This window comes from Hylobates moloch, unplaced genomic scaffold, assembly GCF_009828535.3.
Source record: "Hylobates moloch isolate HMO894 unplaced genomic scaffold, HMol_V3 SCAFFOLD_15, whole genome shotgun sequence".
Lineage (NCBI taxonomy): Eukaryota > Metazoa > Chordata > Mammalia > Primates > Hylobatidae > Hylobates > Hylobates moloch.
The window spans coordinates 23,209,729-23,233,504 of NW_026652290.1; the positions used below are offsets into that span (position 1 = coordinate 23,209,729).

Genomic DNA, 23,776 nt, shown 5'->3' on the forward strand with positions numbered 1-23,776 from the left:
AAATCTCATGTTGAATTGTAATCCCCAGTGTTGAAGAAGGGGCCTGGTGGGAGGTGATTGGATCATGGGGATGGTTTAGCACCATCCCCTTAGTGCTGCTTGTTTAAAAGTGTGTAGCACCCAGCCCCCACTTCCTGCCAGCCACGTGAAGACTGTGCTTGCTTCCCCTTTGCCTTCCTCCGTGATGGTAAGTTTCCTGAGGTCTCCCCAGAAGCAGAGGCCTGTACAGCCTGCAAAACCATGAGCTGATTAAACCTCTTTTCTTTATAAATTACCCAGTCTCAGGTATGTCTTTGTAGCAGAGTGAGAATAGACTAATACAATATGTCATGAGCTGATCGTGACACTGAGCAGGAGAAGATGGGGGCCTGTGGTGCATATGTTTTGTGGAATTCATGCATTTGGGGTGATTGTGCACCACTCAATTGGAGCTATCAACCAACTCAGAAAATTACATAAAGATAAGAGTGAGAAGCCAGAGTCTGGGATAATGAGTTGTGTATTTTCAACCCAGTAATGAAAATAGGGTCAGGGTGAATGAGATCATCTAACAAGGAAGTATTGAATACATGCCATACCTGTGTATTAGAGGAAAGCATTTATTTAATGAAAAAAAACCACTTGTAACAATCTTGAACATGTCAAGCAGCCTCAATGGGAGAGCAGAATTCAAATAATGGGTGAGCAGACAGGAAAGTGAAGTTGTAAATGCAACAAAGGCTGAGTAAATATGAAGTCGGTCCCGGTGCATGGAAAGAGGTAACTTTTCATAGAATCAAAAAAGATGTCTATGAGCTGTAAATCGAGAGAAGAAACTCCTTATGAATGACTGGGGCACTGGAAAGAGAAGCAAAAGGAGGAAAATGTTAGTGATTTGGTGATAATGTTAGGCCTGTGTGAAGAGAAAGTTATAAGGTAGATGGAAAGAGGAAGATAGGCTATGACAATTCCTACTGCTGATATTAAACCTAAATAACAGTATTTATGCCACCATGGGGTCTTTTCTATTGCAGTCCTGAGTGGATGATGGGGCTGGGCTCTACAGCGAGCTCGGCTCCCCTGTTGTAAGGGTGTAAGTGGTACACGGACATGCAGCCAGCAGCTTGCACACAGGAGGGGCTGGCATCTGTTGTGTTCTCAGTACATTTCATGCTAAGGTTAATACAGGAGAGGCAAGAGATGGTCCCTGACTTTGAAAAGTTGATAATATAATGGGGAAGGCAAGTCTTCACAGAGGACAACGTTTTAATATAACCAATCTTGATACAAATTCTTTACACTAATGTAAGATTTCAGAGTAAGGGAAGATTATGTCGCCATACTTAGGGGAAATTGGTTGAGGAAGGCTTCCTAGATGATGTGAGGCATGACTTTGACCTTAGGATAGGCAGAGAGGTAGAAGGGTGAATCATATAAGCAAAAGCACAGCATAAGACTTTTTGCTCTTGGCACCGAGGAGTTGTCATACCTGCCTATGTAGTCCTAACAAAAGCATAGCTGCTGGTGGGGATTACAGGCCTTCAGGGGATGTCCCGCAGGGAAAGAGCTGGGGAGAGGGGCTGTGGCATAGTGGGAGGAGCACTGGTGTGGGAGACGAATCATTGAATATTCCTGCTCTGAACCTGACCATTTAGGTGATCAAGGGAGATGTACTTCACCTCCAAGTGTTCTTGTCTGTAAATTAGGGGTCAGAAGAGGTACCTCATAAAATAGTATCTTGTATATCCTCCTCCACATTCCTTGTTCTCCTACCTTGAATATATAATAGTAGGTGTACACTTTCCTTTTCAGAAGACTCTGACTCTGTCTACCTGCTGTTTCTCATTTTCTTCTGACTGATTCATCTTCCAAACAGGTGTGTAAGTGCTCTTTATATGACATTCGCCCAGTGGTCACTCACCTGCTTAAAGTTCTCCCCATTGCCTACAGGTGAAAGTTTTTATACCATCTTTGGTGCTCACTTCCATCCCAGCTGTATTTCCTGCTGACTTCCCTCTTGCCGACTAGTCACGTTGAACCACTTGCCAATCTCCAAATACCCCAGTCTCTTTGGCCATGGCTCACATTCTTTCTTCTTCCCTAGAATAGTCTCCCTATGCCATTAGCCCCTAATTTTTGCCATTACCTCCTTCCCCATCTTAGGGTCTGCCTTGTTGTAAGCCTAGGGACCTGTGTATCTTTGAAGCTTTTCCTAAACCACTGCCCTCATGCCTGCTCTCTCACACACAAAAAAATGCTCTCCACCCACTTTGTGGTCCCACTTTGACAAGCATAGATCTCTACTGTAGCACATTTGTATTTGACTTCATTCGCTCTTTTATGGCCTGTATTATGTCATTAGATGTCTCCCCCGTGCCACCCCCACCTCATACTTTTAAGTTTTTATTTCCATAGGTTATTGGGGAGCAGTTGGTATTTGGTTACCTGAGTAAGTTCTTTAGTGGTGATTTGTGAGATTTTGGTGCACTCATCACTGAGCAGTATACACTTTTTTTTGTACGACTTCCAGAAGCTGGTGTGGTGATTAATTAAATGTGGTGAGTGAGTGAATGAAGCAGAAGACAATGTCTTCTCACTCTTTCCTCTTCTGGTAGTTCCTGTTTGTGCTGGGGCAGGATTGCACAGCTAGAGTTTTTTTTTTTTTTTTTAATAGCAATTTTTGCTACCCTGCCTCCTCAACACACACAGTCTCAGGAGCCCTCTCCTGCCTGGTTGGACGGGCTCAGTGTGCTCAAGAGAGAATCCTTGCCTGGCAGCTGGAGTCTCATAGGGCGGGTCCCTGAAGTCTTTGGGGCCTCTTTCAATCTGAATGATTTGGATTTCCCTTCTGTGTTGGTGATGCCTTCCCCAGTGACTGAAGTAACAGAGAAATAACTACTCTGGTCAAGTTCAGCGACTCTGAATCTGATTTGGCTTGTATCTGGGTAACTGTCAGGAGCAGGACTGGCCTCAGGCAAACCAACAACAAAAAACCCTGAATTCGGCTAAACCTTTCTTTCCAATTTCCCCCTCACGCATCTGCTCTCTACCCTCAATATCAAATGTTTGCCTTTGTTTTTTCTCCTATTGTAGCCTGTCCCTTGGAAAATGTATTTTCTGCTAGGGTTTTTCTGAAGGGGCCTTGATCACACTCATCATGTCAGCTTTTCCTAACTCTCTCTTAAGAGAGTGACTGTAACTTGAAGTTGAAAAGCTGCCTCATTGGTGCTCCATGATCTGTAAGGATAATGACTACCTTACCCTCTGGCAGGATTGCATAAGGTGCAATATGTGTGCCTGGGACCTGGAAACAGACTCCAGGTTCAAACATCGGCTCTGCCACTTATTAGCTGTGTGATCTGGGCAAGCTATTAGGTTGGTTCAAAAGTAATTTCATTTTTTGCCGCTGAAAGTAATGTCAAAAACCACGATTACGTTTGCACCAACCGAATCCTCTCTCTTAGCTTCTGGTTATTCATCTGAAAAATAGAAAAATCTGTTTTTAATGTTTGTGGTGAGCAATAAATGAGCATCATATAGGGATCTCTAGAATGTGCTTTGAAGTTAGGCCACTATAGTTCAAACCTGCCTTTTCTCCTTACTCTGGTATGACCTCAGTAAAGCTACTGAACTTCTCTGTGCCTCGATTTTCTTTTTCTTTTTTTATTTTTTTTGAGACGGAGTCTAGCTCTGTCACCTAGGCTGGAGTGCAGTGGTGCGATCTCAGCTCACTGAAACCTCTGCCTCCCGGGTTCAAGGGATTCGCATGCCTCAGCCTCCTGAGTAGCTAGGATTACAGGCGTGCATCACCACATCTGGCTAATTTTTGTATTTTTAGTAGAGATGGAGTTTTGCCACCTCTATAATTTTGGCCAGGTTGGTCTTGAACTCCTGACCTTGTGATCTGCCCACCTCAGCCTCCCAAAATGCTGAGATTACAGACGTGCATCACCACGCCTGGCTAATTTTTGTATTTTTAGTAGAGATGGGGTTTCACCATATTGGCCAGGCTGGTCTCAAACTCCTGACCTCAGGTGATCTGCCCACATCAGCCTCCCAAAGTGCTGGGATTACAGACATGAGCCACTGCACCTGGCCTCTCTGTGCCTCAATTTTCTCATCTATAAAATGGGAATGATAATGATAGTACCTTCTTCGTATGGTTTTCTGAGGATAAAACAAAAGATTGAGCTTATAAAAAAAAGTGTTTGCACAGTTAAAACTCACGCATTCCAACTCTTGCATCATTTCAGGTGCTGTGAGAATTGAATAAAATAATATTAGAACTTTTGAAAGTACCTTAAGGACTGCATAGGTATCCAGGATTTCCTTGAATGCAAACTTCTCTAAGAATCCTCCAAGAACTGTATGGATTTTCAAAAAATCCTTTTGTCACCCTTCTAACATTTTTTGAAATTTGGGAGGTAGTAGAATATGGTCATTGTACAAATTGTCTATGGACATGTCTGCATTTCAGGGGAAAAAATTTGAGCACTATGACCCAGTTGATGGCACCACCCTGAGCGCTCAGGAAAATGTGCTTTTTGTGTCAAAACACAAGGTCTCACTCTTACCCGAATATTCATGAAAGATGATAGTAATTAAGACTTTCTAATTAAAAGTGTCAGAAAAAATTCTCAGATAACTCACTTTCATAGAGTTGTAAGAAGTGATGACATGAGGACAATTTTTTAAAAAGAAAGCAAAGCAAGTGTAGTGTGGGGGAATTCCTGTTGGCTGGACTTTAGAAGACAGGGCACTATTTGTCAAAAAGTGAAGCGTTTGTGGTAGACCTGTGAGTCTCAGACTTGCGCATGCTTTGGAGCCACCAGAAGGGCTAAAAACACAGATGACTGGGTCCCACCCCCATAGTTTCTGATTTCTGTGTATCCGGGGTGAGGCCTGAGAATTTGCATGCCTGATAAGTCCCCAGGTGATGCTGATGCTGCTGGGCTTGTGTTAGATCAGTTTTACCTGAAATCTGCTTTATCTTAAGTGGCAGCTGGGGAGTCTTTTAGAAACAGGAATTGTCAGGCCCATTGCAGAGCCCTGGAATCAGAATCTTCTGGTGAAATGTACGTTTAGCAAGCACACCAGGTGATTCTTATGATGCGGCAAAGTTGGAAGTCATTGGGGGAGAGAGATCATCTCTGAGGCCTCTCCCTGGTTGGCCTCTATAAAGGAGAAAGCAAAGCTGATGGACCCAGACTAACGCCTTATAAGAGAAAGAGGCACTCATTTACTTGGAAATACTCTAACTGAATTTAAAGTAAATTTAGATTAAATTTCAAATAGGGAGACAGTTCTCCACCAGGGCTGCATATTAGGATTAGCCTTAAAATGCCCACGCCTTGTCCATACACAAGGACAAGTACATTGGAATTTATGAGTGTGGGTCCCAGGCATCAATATCTTTAGTGTTTCTCAGGCATTTTCAATGTGCATCCAAATTTATGAATAACAGAAATATAGAGGCTTGTGACTTGGTCTCCATTTTGCAGCAAATTAGCTGCATGACCAAGGGAAAATTTTCCGTCTTATAGAATAATTCTTCTTGGTGAATGGATGGAGATGTGGGGCACATGAGAAAGGAAATGAGAGTTTGTTTGGAATAGATCAGTGGTTCTCAACCTTAGCTGTATTTTTGTTGTTGTTGTTTGTTTTGAGATGGAGTCTCGCTCAGTCGCCTAGACTGGAGTGCAGTGGCGTGATCTTGGTTTACTGCAACCTCTGCCTCCTGGGGTTCTGGCGATTCTCCTGGCTCAGCCTCCTGAGTAGCTGGGACTACAGGCGCCCACCACCAGGCCTGGCTAATTTTTTGTATTTTTAGTAGGGATGGGGTTTCACCGTGTTAGTCAGGATGGTCTTGATCTCCTGACCTCGTGATCTGCCTGCCTCAGCCTCCCAAAGTGCTGGGATTACAGGTGTGAGCCACTGTGCCCAGCCCTTAGCTGTACATTCCTAGCAAGCCCCCAGGTATTGCCCTTGCTACTGGCATGTGGACAATGCTCTGGGTACCAAAGCTGCCATCCAAACTGTCTCACACTGAAATGTGAGCCCAACTCCATGCTTCAGGCATGATCATGAGTCTCATGGGTCCTAGCACATAGAAGGTGCAACCCCCACCAAAAAATAAATAAATGAATAAATAAAAATAAAAATACTCATTCCAGAGAGGGCTTTTTTCTTTAAAGTAGACCCTTTGGGAGTTTTTGCCCAGATTGGAGGGCTGCTGCCTCTGACATGTTTTTACACTGATTCTTTGTGAGTCTCTAACATATTCTTTGGAACATTCTCAAACTTTGTAGCTCTTCAGTCCCTGAGGACAGATTAGACTTTTGGAAAAGCTATATCTGGTGGAATAATGAATGGTGACATAGGGGTTATGTAAACATAAATAAATATTAAGAGATGAGAAATAAAAAGGTCCTTCTCTTTGAAGAACACAACCAGAAAGGAACTTGGGAAATACGAGCACAGATGGCTCCCTTGATCAGAGGCAAAGATTCCTGGGATTGGAGCATTTGGGGCAACTCACATCCTGGTGGGCATGCAGACAAACACCAGAGTAGTTTTTATAGGTATACCATCATACTTTGGGGTCAGCCAACTTTTATTGGTAAGAATAGTAACTATTTTCAGCTTTGTAGGCCACATAGAGTCTCACAGATTTTTCTGTATGTAGGTGTTTTAACCGCCCTTTATAAGTGTAAAACCATTCTTAGCTTTAAAACCATACAAAAATGAGCCACTGGCTATATTTGGCCCATAGACATAGATTGTTACTCATGGTTTATAACTAAATACCAATGGAAAAGTATATCTATGTGTACATAATCTGTTGTGAAATAATAGGTATTAAGACATTTGAAAGTTAAAGTTTCTGTCTTGAGGGAATGCTAAAACAGTAATTGTAATTATTGCTTATTTAAGCACTTACATTGATGAAGACCTCCAAATATTTTTATAGCCCTCTTTTTTTCTCTCCCTTTCTCTAGGTACACCTGAAAAATACTATTGGTGTTCACACAATGAGTATGCTTGCTAAACTTGGATCCCACAAAAAATTGCAGAGCCTATTTGAGGCAAAAGCCCGGGGTGAAATAACGAAATAGCCAGCCTCTAGAGCGCAAAGCTAAACAGAAGCAAGATACATAGAATTTCCTCATTACTTGCTTCTCTCTGGTACTATTAGAACACCAACTGTAGCTTTATTTCACATAGCAGATTGAAAGGTCAGACTGGCCATTCACCCAGACTGATTCAGCTAGGGGGGAAAGAATGACCTACTGAGGATGAAAGCAAAACATTTCTCTTGTAGAGAGTTGCTAAGGTGAGGCACATTTGAAGGGCACAGTGGGGCTCGGCCTGCTCCTACGGGTGTTGGTTACAAGTATAACCTTGGCTCGGAGTTTGCGTACACTACTGAAAGTGCAGCTGCATCTTTCATCTAGACCTAGCCATGGTCTCCTGAGAGCCTGAAGGTGAAACCAAATGCATCTGTGGTCCACTACTGGCCATGGCTCTGGACTTTGAGGGATGCATCTGCTGCCCAACAAGGCAAAGGTGGCTACTTGAAGGTCACCTTGGAAAAAAAGGGACTCCATGTGGCAGAGCCCTTTCTGAGAGGGTTCCCAGGTGACATGAAATAACCCTCCTGCCTACCCTCTGGCACTGCTCTGCCCTACTTTCTGAGCATCATGGAAATACTAGATTTCAGAGCTGAGCAAGGAGCTGTTGCAATTGCAGCCCTCAGTAGCAGCTTGTGGCCCATAAAAGGAAGAGTTGCAGGGCACTCAACAAGGGAGCTTCCAGCTTGGGAGAGACTTGTGAGAGCACTGGTTATCAATGAAAACCAGGAGGCCTTGTCAGACTGTGTATGTGTCTTGCAGGACACAGACAGGAAGAAACTAATAGCTGCGGGTATGATGAAAGTGGGGAGACCTTACTGATGGGTTAGTGACATTAGATAGCCAGGAAACATTATTCATAAGTGGTATTAAGCAGAAGAGAACTTGAAGCAGGTGTCAGGAACCAGAGTATGAAGTCATATAAAGAAAGCAGGACTGGGATGAGCCTGCCCATGTGGGAGGAGGGTTTGAGAGTGTCAGAGATGGTGCTGCAATACTTGGATGGTTTTGATAGCACTGTTTAATGAGCCTAAGACAGAGCAGATATGGAGAACTCTTTGATTTTCCCTCTCTGATGACTGAGGGATCTGGCCTACCACCTGGTCTGGGAATGGATGGGATTGCTCCCAGGGGAAAAGCATGGAAAAAGGGAGCTGTGCTTTGCACCCAAACAGGCTTGAACTTATACACTAAGGAGGGAATTAAAACTTCATAAGAGAACATGGGGGAAAATGCAATAAAGATCTGAAATAAAAGAAGAGGTGGCACTAGAGCTCAGGTAAGATGGAGTGAACAGGTTTGAGGGGTTGAGCTTGGAAAGAGTCCATGAGGCAATGCAGGTAATAGGAGGCAGAAGTTACAGGTTCCGAAGGCAGGGACGGAGCTGTTGAGGGGAATGAGTTGGTTCAAAGGTCATTTCTTTAGTCAGTTCCCTGGTGCAGTCAAGGACAGCAGTCAGGTTGTCTCCCCTACCCCATATTCCCATTGCTGTGATTTACTTAGAAACCCTCTGGAGTTGTGACACAGGTTCCCAGGACTTCTCCTTTGGGCAATAACCATTGCAGTGGCCAGACCAGGTGTTTACCAAGGGGCCAATGAGGACTAGTACCTTCTATTAGATATACTCTAGGGCTTTGTCTTGGGCTACCCATACAGACTGCTAAAGCCAGGAATGGAGCAGGAAGTCATAAGGAAGTAGATATCCAAGAAGGATATAGCTACAGATGAAAGGCTGCAAAATTGGCCTCTTGGTTAGAGAGGCCTCTAGAGTGATCCTCCAGTTTCAGGAAGAAGTCGTTGATGGTGCTACATTGAGAGGTAAGCCAGATGGCAGTACTGACTCAGAACTGCTTCTGTGTTCACCTGCAAACTTCTTTTGTAAATGTTTGGGATGGTGGAGAATATCCTAGAGGTCCTTCTGGGTCTTCTGCTCCATGCCTATCTCCTCCTGGTTTTTTATTTGTTTGTTTATTTCCTGGCCCCAGAACTTAGTGCTTTAAGGAGACCTGGGAGGGGCACATATTTTTATTTTTTAAGAACCTATGCTCCTCCTCGGTCCACTTAACTTTGATTTTACTTGTGTCATAAATACTGTAAGTTGATACTTCTCTCATTTCCTGCTATGACAATGCTTTGGCATATTTGACAGCTCTGAAAAAATTAAATGGTTAAATCTGACCAAGTTTTCATCTAAACTTGGGGTTGGCAATCTTCTTCTGTAAAGGGATAGTAAGAGATCCTGGCCTGTGGGTCATATGGTCTCTGTGACAACTACCCAAATCTGCCATTGTCATGCAAAAGCATAGGCAATATGTATAAAAGGGTAAAGATGTGTTCCAATATGACTTTATTTATAGAAACAGGTGGTCGGAGGAAGAAAAGACCAAAGAACTTTTAGATAAGGTTGACAGAGTTTAAGGAAAAAACTCCTTGTCCTTATGTATTTCCCCAAAATCTTGCCTGGGGAGCCTGAAATTTCAACAGTATATGGTAGTCCCTCCTTATCCATAGTTTTGCTTTCTGGAGTTTCAGTTACCTGTGATCTGAAAATATTAGACGGAAAATTTCAGAAAGAACTCATACATTTTAAATTGAGTACCATTCTGAATAGCATAAGGGAATCTTGCGCCCTCTAGCTCCATCCACCCTGAATGTCAATCCTCCTTTGTCCAGCATATGCATGCACTGTAGAGGCTATGTGCCCCTTCGTCACTTAGCATCCTTCTTGGTTATTAGATCTGCTGTAGAGGTATCCCAGTGCTTATGTTCAATTAACCCTTATTTTACTTAATAATGGCTCCAAAGTGCAAGAGTAATAATGCTGGGATATTGTTAAAATTATTCTATTTTATTACTAGTTATTGTCAATCTCTTACTGTTCCCAGGTTATAAATTAAACTTTATCATAGGTATGCATGTTCAGGAAAATACATTATGTATATAGGGCTTGGTACTATTTGTGGTTTCAGGCATCTGCTGGGGTTCTTGGAATATATTTCCCATGGATTAGAAGGAACTACTGTTTGGTTTGTGTGTGTGTGTTTTTAAAGCTCTAAAGGGCTCAGGAACATCTTAATTAGATTAAGGTGTTATATTACCTAGGAGAAGAAAATATGACCTTAGTGAATAGTTACTTTGATTAATCAATTAGCATCTTTTTCTAGGTAAACCAACAGCGATAAGAAAGAGCTGTACCCCAGAGGTAAGGGCAGATGGGAGCAGGAGGTAAGAAAACACCCATGACAGGGACGCTGCCTTGGAACCACATTTATAGCTGCTGTTTACAAGGTCTTGTACAGGGAGCCATGGGAGCCACAAGGATGAAAATAAAAATACAACCATTATCCTCAAAGATGTGGAAATTTAGTTGAAGATACACGATAGCTATGTGTATATCTTTGATTTATAGATCTAATTGTGTGTGTAGGTATCCTCCATCCATATAATAAATAATGGATAAGACAATAGTATGTGGTAAGTTGCAATGGGTAGCACAGCCAGTAAGCCTGAAGGTGTTTGGAAGAGATCTATTTCTACTGGTTGTGTGAATGGGATGCCTTCAGCAACACGTGGATTTTGAATTGAACCTTGGAAGATTGCTAGTTTAATTGGTGGAGGCATCTCCTCCACAAAAAAAGAAGACAATGTGGGACATAAACTGGGGACTCGTGACTGTCTTCCTCATTCTGTGTGAAGCGGGCTGCAGTCACAGATCCAATATTGGTTAGGATGGTTAGATTCATCCTGCATTGTGGATATGGCCTTGACTCCACACTTCCACTTGTCATCTGGAAATGTAGGAGACCAGGCTTTAGAGAATAGCTGCCCTTACTTATTCATCTGGATCTTCATTCTGGAAACGTTCCTTGGCTTCTGTTAAATGTCAAGCACCGGATGGTTCAGTGCAGCCCTCCTGCATTGCTAGAGACGGATCCTGGAGTTTTCATCCTAATAATATGCAGCCCACATATATGAAGGTCAACATGTTTTATTCACTGGAAGTAAGTTGAGATTTCATTTACTTATATGAGATGCTGAAAACTAAATAATAGTGGAGAGTTGCAAGATTTTAGTTCCTCCATGTAAAGATGGAGAAAACAAAATCCCCTGATGCCTTTAGTAATTAAAAGGGCATTACATTCCCTCGTTTTAAGGTAAGACATGATAAGCTTCTCCTATCCTTTTCACATAACCACACATTATTGATGAGCCAGCATCAAGAAGGCATTAGGTGATGCTTTATTACATTATTTTAAGCCACTGAGGTTTTTATATATGAAGGGTATAGATTTATGCTGAGTGATTCAGCTATGAAGCACGCACATCAATTTGTTCGTGAATGTGAGCTGGTGATTACCTCCATTAAAGTCACCAGGGCAGACTGATCACTTTAATTTGGGCAGAGGCATGCAAACAGCATTTGCTCGTGGTGTGTGTATCCCTAAGAACACAGGCAAAAGAGCTGCTCCACATCCCAGAAGAGCTCTAGAAAATGCAGATTTGTGTTTTTATAGATGTGTAACTACAGTCAAGGGTACAATGTCTGGTGGGACCACGAACAAATTTCTTCGTTGTACCATGTGGCAGGATGTTGTATAAGGTTCACTTGATATTAGCTGGTGTATGCTAATTTGATGATAAACTTATTTGATTAACTGATACAGAAAAGTTATACTTCCTCCTAATTCTAGATCACAGAACTCAGGGCCCTCCTATGTATGACTAAGTTATGACAAATTGAATGTTCCTCTATACAACATGAAGAGAGTTTGTGGGAGTTAGTAAATTCGAAAAACTGGAATTCAGCAACTGTGATCCCAGATATGTGTGGAGGGGTAAAGGGGATTCTGTCCTGCAAGAATTCAGTCTAGCTGGGGAAATGTGAAGTGGCTACTTGAGCAATCCTGATTTGCACTTGAGATTTATAGAACGAATAGTTAGAAGGACATTCGGTTGGTATGTTGGTAGAGAAGTCAAGACGAACAGTGTTGAGGAATGTGGGATGCAATGCTGGTAGCACTGGAAAATTGGCAATTCACTCATTCCGGGGACCTTTCAGCAAGGACTATGGTCACAGGTAAATAAGTACCATAACGATTTTCCTGATGTAGAAATTTCATTTCTGACAGGAGCAAAAACTAGATGCCTAAAGGTGTGTATTACTTTGTTTTTGGTAATAGCAAACATTGGAGACTCCCCTAAATGCATGACAGCAAGGAATTAATTTACCAAACAATGAGGCAACAACATTAGGGAATTTTAATCATTAAAAAATATTGGTTAAAAGTGTATGTAAAATCTATAAAATACTTGGGATATAACGGGTTGAAATAAGCAGTGACAAAAAGAATTATAACTTGAGAATTGTAACTTTATACAAAACTGAAGGATAAACTATGCAAGTGATCACATAGAGCTCCCTTCAGTTTTTATCATTGTCTTCCCCTTGTTTCTTTCGTAATACTCATCACAATATAAACTTTTAATGCATTACTTTATTAAATTCTGTCTTCCCACCAAAATATAAGCTCATCTAGGGCATAAGTATTATTTTACTTGTATCTTCCCTGTCTGTCATATATAGGCACTCAATATTTATTGAATGAGCGATCAGTGATTGAATAATGTCATTCAAATATATTTTCACTTTTATAGTGACCTTTCAATAAATTGCATCTTATGGCAGTAACATTTGTCAAATCCTTACTGGGTGCTGGGTTAACTAATCTCTTATTGCAACATTGTAATATTTTATATTTATATTTTATAACTGAGACACAGTTGAGGCTCAGAGATGCAACGTGTCTCAACTCAGCTGGTGAGAATAAGAGTCAGAACATAAACCCTGGGCTGCTTGACTGCAAAGCCCAGGTCTTACCAATTATGATTTTTAAAATTAAACTATAGAGAATGACCAAGAGTGCCAGATGCTTTGTAGAGGTCATTTAAAACAGAGGCAAGAAAAAGTGATTCCATTTCCTCCTGTCCCCCAGTGTACTTAAGCCCCCAGCTGCTGACATCCACTGAGCATCCTTCCCTGATCAAATTATCCCTGCTGTTTAAGTTTCCTCTATCCTTTAGAACTGCAGTGACTGTTAATCAGGCTGATAAACTTATCCCAGTGTGTAGCTGCTCATTTTAAAAGGATTCCATAATGCCTCAGCAGGAAAGAGAGACAACTCCTACAATATTCTTCTGGGCAGCCAGACTTGACTCTCCTCAAGTCCAATTTTGGTGGTGGCCATTTAGCCTATTCCTATGCCCATCTTCCTGGAAGCTGATCGTCAAAGGCTGAGCCTGTTTGTCTACGAGCTGCGTCTGTCTTGCCTCTCAAAGGTTTCAGGGAGGTGTATCATTTCCACTGTTAGTGAATTGTGAAACTCCATCTGTATTATAGGAGTCATGTTCTGTAGGAACTTTGAGGTTGTCTAGAAGATAGGCATATATGATAACATCTTCGTGTGTACTAATTACAGATAGGCATATATGATAACATCTTCGTGTGTACTAATTACATCAGCACAGATAAATGAATACACCTTCAGATGGAGACCGCAGCACTTTTCATTGTGATGATAGTTTTAGAGAAAAACATTTTGCGTGAAATCTGTGCCACCATCCTCTCTGTGGTTTTATATGGCTACATGACTGACTATAAATTCAAGTAATTCCCCTTTAATAGTAAATAAATTCATTTTATTCTCAGATTTACAATGATGACGAAATATTAACATGAGGAGCAAGTGCTTTATGGACCTTCGAATTGCTATTCTGCTTTATTTCAATAGTGTGTTCTTAAAACACCAATATGATACCTGAAGCTGTAAAAATTAATGAAATGATTCGGTGTTTGGGAGTTGAATGCAGTGAATATTTGATGGTGTTTCAAACAGAACAGAATCACAAATATTAAAAAATGTAATTTGATTTCCAGGGCCAGAAAAAGGGAAAATGTTCTCATTTTTCTGATGTACTTCATATTACTTTGGAGTTGAATGCCTAAATACTTTATTAGCAGAGGTTTTTAATGTCTAATTGAAGCTCAGCCTTCCAGGCATTTTGGCTTTTCTTGTGAGTGTTCGAACAAGACTGTGGCACTTTTGAGACAGAGCTGCTTTTCTGTGGTGGTGTCCACACAAAACTGAATTGTACAGCCACGATGCAGTTTATCAAGATCTGTGAGCTGTGTGGGGTTTTCTTTGTGTGATTAAAAAACATCTTGTCTTTTTAAATGGTCACTATACATTTTACTTTAAGTTCTGGGATACATGTGTAGAATGTGCAGGTTTGTTACATAGGTATACATGTGCCATGGTGGTTTGCTGCACCTTTTAACCCATCATCTATGTTTTAAGACCCACATGCATTAGGTATTTGTCCTGATGCTCTCCCTCCCCTTGATCCCACCCCCTGACAGGCCCCAGCGTGTGTTGTTCCCCCTCCCTGTGTCCATGTGTTGTCACTGTTCACCTCCCACTTACGAGTGAGAACATGTGGTGTTTGGTTTTCTGTTCCTGTGTTAGTTTGCTGAGAGTGATGGCTTTCAGCTTCATCCATGTCCCTGAAAAGGACATGAACCCATTCTTTTTTATGGCTGCATAGTATTCCATGGTGTATATGTGCCATATTTTCCTTATCAAATCTATCATTGATGGACATTTGGTTGGTTCTATGCCGTTGCTATTGTAAATAGTGCTGCAATAAACATATGTGTGCATGTGTCTTTATAGTAGAATGATTTATAATCCTTTGGATATATATCCAGCAATGGAATTGCTGAGTCAAATGATATTTCTGGTTCTACATCCTTGAGGAATAGCCACACTGTCTTCCACAATGGTTGAACTAATTACACTCCCACCAATGGTGTAAAAGCGTTCCTTTTCTCCACAGCCTCACAAGCATCTGTTGTTTCCTGACTTTTTTTTTTCTTTTTTTTTTGAGACGGGATTTTGCTTTTGTTGCCCAGGCTAGAGGGCAATGGTGTGATCTCAGCTCACCGCAACCTCTGCCTGCTGGTTTCAAGCGACTCTCCTGCCTCAGCCTCCTGAGTAGCTGGGATTACAGGCATGTGCCACCACACCTGGCTAATTTAGTATTTTTAGTAGAGATGAGGTTTCTCCATGTTAGTCAGGCTGTTCTCGAACTCCCGACCTCAGATAATCCACTCACCTGGGCCTCCCAAAGTGCTGGGATTACAAGCATGAGCCACCACACCTGCCCTGTTTCCTGACTTTTTAGTGATCGCCATTCTAACTGGCATAAGACGATATCTCATTGTAGTTTTGATTTGCATTTCTCTAATGACCAGTGATGAGCTTTTTTTCATATGTTTGTTGGCCGCATAAATGTCATCTTTTGAGAAGTCTCTGTTCATATCCTTTGCCCACTTTTTGATAGGGTGGTTTTTTTCTTGTAAATTTAAGTTCCTTGTAGATTCTGGAATAATTGGCAGATGGGTAGATTGCAGACATTTTCTCCCATTCTGTAGGTTGCCTGTTCACTCTGATGCTAGTTTATTTTGTTGTGCAGAAGCTCTTTAGTTTGATTAGATCCAATTTGTCAATTTTGGCTTTTGTTACAATTGCTTTTGGTGTTTTAGTCATGAAGTCTTTGCCCATCCCTGTGTCCTGAATGGTATTGCATAGGTTTTCTTCTAGGGTTTTTATGGTTTTGGGTTTTACATTTAAGTCTTTAATCCATCTTGAGTTAATTTTTATAAAAGGTGTAAGGAAGGGGTCCAGTTTCTGTTTTCTGCATATGGCTAGCCAGTTTTCCCAGCACCATTTATTAAATGGGGAATCCTTTCCCCATTGCATGTTTTTGTCAGGTTTGTCGAAGATCAGATGGTTATAGGCATGTGGTGTTATTTCTGAGGTCTCTGTTCTGTTCCATTGGCCTATCTCTCTGTTTTGGTACCAGTACCATGCTGTTTTGGTTACTGTAACCTTGTAGTACAGTTTGAAGTCAGGTAACCTGATGCCTCCAGCTTTGTTCTTTTTGCTTAGGATTCTCTTGGCTATACAGGCTCTTTTTTGTTTCCACATGAAATTTAAAGTAGTTTTTTTCTAATTCTGCAAAGAAAGTCAATGGTAGCTTAATGGGAATAGCATTGAATCTGTAAGTTACTTTGGGCAGTATGGAATTTTCATGATACTGATTCTTCCTGTCCATGAACATGGAATGTTTTTCCATTTGTTTGTGTCCTCTCTTATTTCCTTGAGCAGTGGTTTGTAGTTCTCCTTGAAGAAGTCCTTCACATCCCTTGTAAATTGTATTCCTAGGTATTATTTTATTATCTTTGTAGCGATTGGGTCACAATATATTTTTATGAGGGATTCACATGTTTGTTTTTTGAGATGCAGTTTCACTCTGTTGCCCAGACTGGAGTGGAGTGGAGCCATCTCGGCTCACTGTAACCTCCACCTCCTCAGTTCAAGCGATTCTTGTGCCCCAGCCTCCTGAGTTATTTTTGTCAATTTTTAACTGTCCTATCAGGAATTTTGTCACTCTGCTTTTGGTTTGCTGAGGTTATTATTAAAGAGTTAGAGGATAGATGCCAATTGTAATACAAATTCAATTAATGGAGTAAGTTACTTTCTTCAAAAAATAGACATGGGCTCTCCTTGCTGGGTTTTTTTTGTTGTTGTTCCTTTCTAGTTCTGCTAATTATATTGTTAATGTTAAGTATTCACATACTTACAAAGTGTGCCCAGAAGAGCAAAAAAAAAAAAAAAAAAAGTATATTCATTGAGCATCCAGAAAGTAGTGCTAAACTGGCAATCGGAAAATAAATCTTGCAGGATGGATAGTTTACCTTTCCACGATATGTTTACTGATTCCATTTAGCAGAACTGGTCTCTTCTTTTTCTGTAATCCTAAGTTTTTGTGGTCAGCAGCACACAATTTAATGATGGCTGCTAAGCATCCTCCTTTCCCTCAAGATAACTGGTTTTAAGGTGCTAAGTCAGAGATAGACTGGCCCAGTCTTCTCAGCTTTTACTTCCCCAGATCCATTATGCTCTCAGAAGTTAAGAAGGAGAGCTTTCCTTTCTAACAGATTGGTAGGTATTTAGTACAATTAGCTCACCAACGAGCTCTACCACCTATAGTCATGACCTATTCCACTTTCAGAAATACCAGATCAATCTAAATTGCTCAAAATTTAATACTTAATGAAATGCTTTATTGTTTTCTAAGCTTCCAGGAAGGCGATTAAATCTCATGGCTTCAGTTAAGTTGTAAATAATTCGAGAGTGGAGAAGGCAGAGGTGGGGCCCAGTTGAGCAAGTATATCCCATAAACGTTTCCTGCTTGGTTGCCTCAAGCAGGTTTCAAAATTCTATCAGATTTTATTGTATTGTTCAACATCTTTGGGGTTGCAGTGTATTAGTGATCTATTGTCTGCTTTTTCACTCACATTAATCTTTTCAAATGTCTAGTAATTCCAGTCCACCATTCCCTTCCTCCTCCATACTTCCCCTTATCACCGTTTATCATGAGAAATTGACCATGTAGGAGAAAATATTAGCTTTAAAAAAATAGGACATTTACTTTACCACAGTTTCTGATGTTGTAACAGAGATCTAGTTAAAGAACAGGTTGTTGAAATCAATTATCAGATACTGGCAGGTGTGGTGGCTCATGCCTGTAATCCTAGCACTTTGGGAGTCTGAGGCAAGTGGATCAATTGAGGCTAGGAGTTCAAGATCAGCCTGGCCAACATGGTGAAACCCCATCTCTACTAAATATACAAGAATTAGCCAGGCATAGTGGTGGGTGCCTGTAACCCCAGCTACTGGTGAGGCTGAGGCAGGAGAATCACTTGAACCTGGGAGGCGGAGGTTACAGCGAGCTGAGATCTTGCTGCTGCACTCCAGCCTGGGCAACAGAGTGAGACTCCATCTCAAAAAAACAATCAATTTTGAGATACCTACTGTGTATAGTTATCTTGGACTGATGTTGTTGAGGTTGAGGTGTTAGCTGGCGTTTCAAGCTATATTATTTTTTCTTTTTTGGAGATGGAGTCTCTCTCTGTCACCCAGGTGACAGAGTGCAGTGGCGTGATCTTGGTTCACTGCAACCTGCGCTTCCCAGTCTCCAGCGATTCTCCTGCTTCAGCCTCCTGAGTATTTTGGATTACAAGTGTGTGCCACCGCACCCTGGCTATTTTTTGTATTTTTAGTAGAAATGAGGTTTCGCCACATTGCCCAGGCTGGTCTTCAACTCCTGGCTTCTTAGGAGCCTCAGCCTCCCAAATTGCTGGGATTATAGGCATGAGCCACTGCATCTGGCCCAAGCTACATTATTGATTGGGGACTGCCTCAAGCAGTGAAGCTAAGGATCATTTACTGGTGAAATTCTAGAAATCAAAATATATAAAACCAAGTTAATAGTCACCACTGTGCCAATGGGTCCAGTGAGAAGCAGAGAAAGACGAGCCAAAAGAAAAAAGGAAGGTAGGGATTTGGATAGAGCCCATGACCAACTTAAAATATGTAAGCCTGCTTCTGAAGATACTGAAATCCTTAGCATCATATTGGAAATATTTTCAGAATGTTTCTGAGGAAAATACAAGATGAATGAAATTCTGAGTTTTAAGTGGAATTAAATAGCAGGAGTACATTGCAGAGTATAGGCTGCCAGACTTTAGAATTTATGGATCAGTACAATGAAAGAGAATAAATAACTGGAGGACTATCAAGAGGTGCCAGCTCTTTATTTTTGCCAGGCATTGCTAGCTTGGTTTCCCCCTACTAAGATTCTGTTGGGTGAGGAGTTTACCTCATTAGGCCTAAGGGATAATAGAGTTTAATTTAAACAAAGGATGAGAAAACAGTTCAAAAGATACACAAAGAAAAGTTTATTTTCGCTATGTGGAAGTTACTAGTTAGCGTTTCCCTCTGTTAGAGTCCAGCTCTTCTGAGCTCTAAGTCCCACAGGGTGGACTTCTGCCGGGTGACTCGCAGTCAGCCTAAGTGGGAAGCTCTGCGATCTGGGGAGCTATGCTGTGACTGACAGAGTCTAGTTACAGCACTTTTCATCTGTGCTCAGGCAGGTACCCTCTACTGTCTGCAAGCCTCAACTCCAAACCATATTCAGGTTTCCCTAGCTTACATTATGCTCCCTGGAGACATGCACAGATGCAAGAAAGTGTTTTCCAGAGCTGGTGATATGATACGTTGTGGCTGCTACTTTTTTTCCAAATGTTTTTTAGTATGGACAATTTTAAGCATATCCCAAAGTAATGTAATGAACCAAAGTAGTGTTAATGACCCATCATACACTGTCACTCAGCTTCAACAATTATGAACTAATGGCCAATCTTGTTTTTTCTACACTTCTACACATTTCCCCAACCCCAGATAATTGTGTAGCAAATTCCAAACATCATTTCATCCATAAACATCTTGATTATATATCTCTAAAAGCTATATGTTCTTTTTTTAAAAAGTACGATTAGTATACTTTTAATAACTCCTCAGTATCATCAAATGTCTAGTTAATATTTAAATTTCCTTGATGGTTTCATAAATGTAGTCTTATTTACTTATTTATTTACATATTTATGTATATATATATATTTTATAGTTTGTTTTTTTCTATTCAGGACACAAATGAGATCTATGTCTTTTTTTCCAACAGTTTTTAACCATCAGGATTTTTATGATTGCCATGTATGTGCTTTTATTTTACATGTTTCTTTTTCTCTTGAGTTTTCTGTAAATTGAAAATTGATCCTAAATGGCTGATCTTTTGTTTTTTTGGCAAGAATATTTCACAGACAGTGGTATGTCAGTCAGGAAACACATGATCTCTGGTTGTCGCTCGCTCTTTTTTTGTTAACCACTGATGACTTGGTCTGGATCCTTTATTTCATGAAGAGTGTTGGTATTTTCTTATGCTTTTTACAGAAATGCAAAAAAATTACCTGATTCTTGGGGCATTTTTAAGTTTTCATATTGTTGTTGTGCTAAACTCTAGCAATTATTCACTGTTTGCAAAAGTGTGATCTCAAGTCTTTCACACAGCAAGCAGGGATGGTACAGGGCAAAAACAGCCATCATCTAAAGTTACCACTATTCCATAGAATGAAAGGTTGTTCAGAAACAGATATAGGAAAAATTTAATTGAATATTAAAAGGTAGAACTTTAAATACATATATCTTTCTGGAAGATTCTCCACTATCCTGATTTTTTTTTTTCCCCCACATGCCACTTTGGACAGGGGAAGCTGCATTCTGGACTCACACCACAGATCAGAATGTAGGAACCATTGGTTAACACCATAGCATTGGTTAACATCTGCTAGAAGGTGAACATTTGTCTTGTCAAATTAAGGGTGAAGCTCAACTTTATTTTTGAGGGCACCATTTATCCATTGTGTATTCCAAATTACCGTCTACAGTAAGTTACACTAAGTTTACAAGCTATTGTTTAATTTATTAAATAAACATGTACAAAACACCAATTCTGTGTCATGCACTGAGTCAGGCACTTGGATTGTAAAATGAACTAGAATATAGAATACAGACGTAACAAAGATGAATAAAAATGTGGAGAGAGGACATGATATAACAAAGAAATTGAAGTTAAGAGACCTGCATCGTTAGACTCTGCCCCACATCTAAGAACCTTCCTGCCCATGGCATGCAGTATCTGTGAATGGTCCTAATAAGGCATATGTCTTTTCACACTTATTTTGAAAACTAAGTAAAAGAATGAAAATCAAAGGTAAACTATAAACTATAAGAAACTAAATGGTAATGTTTGGAATTCACTTGTCATAATTTCTCCTAGTACATTTTCTCACTGAAATAGATATAATGCATCCTCTTTCTCCCTTAAAAACTCCAAAACCCTATTCTTTACACTAATGGTTTATTGAAGTAATCTTTAAAAGTATTCTCTCACCCTCATCCCATCTCATGTTGCTGATAAGGAAGCAGCAATCTAAAATGTGAGGTGACTTATAAAGATGCCCAGTGGTCGAGCTTCCTAACCTCCAGGTCTGTACTCTTCTCACTATGTCATACTGCCTAAGGTTTCTTTCACATTAGGAACTATAAGCATGGGTGGTACATTCTAAAATCCTAGGGCATTCAGCCGTGGGAGGAGAGCAGCCCAGTTTTGGAGACTAAACATAAGCAGGATACCAAAAAGGCGGGTGGCCACAAGACTCCGGGGATTCTCTCTGCTAATCATTTGTTCTATTTGCTCCATAGCTCCTACCCCTTGCTGTCCTTCTCCTCTTCTTTGACTTTTCATATCCCTGTTCTTGTGTTGTCTTGATACCAGCCTGATGGGACTGATTGGTCTTTTGATGGTGGCTTTGTGGCTGTTGACCTTGGCTAATCAATCTCACCTTGAATTACCAACTCTCCTTCAAGAGAAGGAATAACAAGTTGAACCACTTGACCTGGGAACTTGAATTCAGTCAAGCTGTTTAGGGTAGCAGAGTGTTCGTAAAAATCAAATTTGAATGTCTTGCTTCCCCTTCCCTCCTTGGTTCCTGGCCCCATCCATCTTCAGAGCCAACTGTTTGAAGATGGAAGGGGCCAGGAACCAAGGAAGAGGGGAAAAGAAGACATTCAAATTTGGGCCAGGAACCAAGGAGGGGGGAAAAAAAAAAACTGTTGGCTTTGAAGATGGAAGGTGCCAGAAAACAAGGAGGCCATCAAATTTGAATGTCTTTATACTAGATCTGCACATTGTAATTTACTATATATTCCGCCACTGTGTATTGAATGCTACGAGCCTTTTTGTTACATTGCTCATAACAGCTGGCCTCTAATAACATTTGAGTTGGCTATTAGTGGACTAAATTTTTCAGGCAGATCGGGTATTTTGGGGGCAGGGCACCATAATTGTCAGCTTACTACGAGTCTCTCAAGCCCAAATAATTGCCTGTAGCATTCTTCTCACTCAACTCTACAGGGTCAGAACTGAGTACTGTTATGGCCAAGATCACAGGTTTTTGCGTTTGATGATGAGTCTTAGGAGGCTCCAGAGAGTGTAGGTGGATCAAGGCAGTTCATAAGAAAAAACAGTTCAAAAACCCTGTTAAAACGCAACCTTGTATATGCTTGAGAGTCGTGAAATGCCTCTTCTGACAGAAATGCCTAAATTAGCATAAGAAGTAGTAATAGTTGGTTCTACATGAAGGCCAGGGTACCCTTATCTTATTTCTGAAAGAATTCTCCTGGAAGAGACATCTGCCAGAGAAGGTACAAGGCGGAACAACAGTATACTTTCCCTTTGCCCCAACCTAATACTTTCTAAAATCCTCTTCAATACAGGTTGCCAATTTGGCCTGTTCCATCTCCAACAATGAAGAAGGGGTGAAATTAGTTCGGATGGCAGCCACCCAGATTGACAGCTTGTGTCCCCAGGTAAGCCTCATTCACTTTGTTTCAAAAGCCTGTCAGTGACCTTCTCCATTCCAGCCCTTGTGCCCCTCCTTTTCTTTCTCTATTTCCTCTTGCTGAAAAATGCTACTCATCATTTATGAGCTGTTTCAAGTTCTACCTTTCTCAGAAAGAATAAACCACACCAGTCTCTTCAGAATTACCATGGCAGGGGCCGGGCATGGTGGCTCACACCTATAATCCCAGTGCTCTGGGAGGCTGAAGTGGGAGGACTGATTGAGGCCAGGGGTTCAAGGCCAGCCTGGGCAACATAGTGAGACTCCATCTCTACAAAAAATAAATTAGCTGGGTGTGGTGGTGCATTCCTGTAGTCCCAGTTACTGGGGAGTCTGAGGTGAGAGGATTGCTGGGGCTCAGGAGTTCGAGGCTGCAGGGAGCTGGGATTGTGCCGCTATACTCTCCATTCCTGTTGACTTTGTTCTGTTTGTTTTGGGTTGTGATTTAAATGTTCCCTACCTATTTACCTTGTCTCAGCAGCTAAATCATAAACTTGCACATGTGGAAAGCAAGAGTTGCATTTCTGCTGTATCTGTGCTAAGTCATGAGACTTGTCCAGGAAATACTTTTTGAAACCTGAGGCAAACTATTACGTCTTAAAAAGAAGCAAACAAAAATTAATGGTAGTTGAAAATCTACTTTATCTTTTATGTGCTTGATTGTCCTTCTGAACACCAAGAACCCACTTATCTGTAGAACGTACAGGGTGCATGGTTTTAACATGGTCTTTGACCAGCTTATTCCTCTTCTGAAGTGTGTGGTCATCATGTCCCTGGATTGTTTCCAACAAATAGGTCATCAATGCCGCTCTGACACTGGCTGCCCGGCCACAGAGCAAAGTTGCTCAGGATAACATGGACGTCTTCAAAGACCAGTGGGAGAAGCAGGTCCGAGTGTTGACAGAGGCCGTGGATGACATCACCTCAGTGGATGACTTCCTCTCTGTCTCAGGTAATCATCACAAACAGGTCCCTTACAAGGCAGCTAGGGGAGGGTAACTGAATGAGATAAGGAATGTCTTGCAAAAGTCATGGGTCTGTGTTTCAGGCGCACTCCTTAGATCTTTCAGCTTTTTTTGATCATCTCTGCAAATGTGATTATAACACTCTCTTAAATGCTTCGGTGTTTGTTATTTCAAGACACGGAGTCAAGGCATTAAAAGGGAATACATTATTTAAGGTGGCTTATATTCCTTTATAGTGTTTGCAGTTTATAAATCAGGATGGCCTTTGATGTATCTGA

General features: G+C 41.1%; 1 protein-coding gene across 17 annotated transcripts in view; it reads left to right on the top strand.

Annotated features, from left to right (window-relative positions):
* Positions 1-23,776, top strand: part of CTNNA2 (catenin alpha 2) — a 1,201,677-nt gene that overhangs the window by 1,073,382 nt on the left and 104,519 nt on the right. For all 17 annotated transcript variants that reach the window (XR_009210118.1, XM_058429034.1, XM_058429035.1 and 14 more), the window contains 2 exons: positions 22,409-22,501; positions 23,329-23,485. Coding sequence is in view for 16 of the 17 variants with exons in the window: in XM_058429034.1 (XP_058285017.1) it covers positions 22,409-22,501; positions 23,329-23,485 (250 nt within the window). In the remaining variant the exon portion in view is untranslated. The remainder of the gene's footprint in view (positions 1-22,408; positions 22,502-23,328; positions 23,486-23,776) is intronic.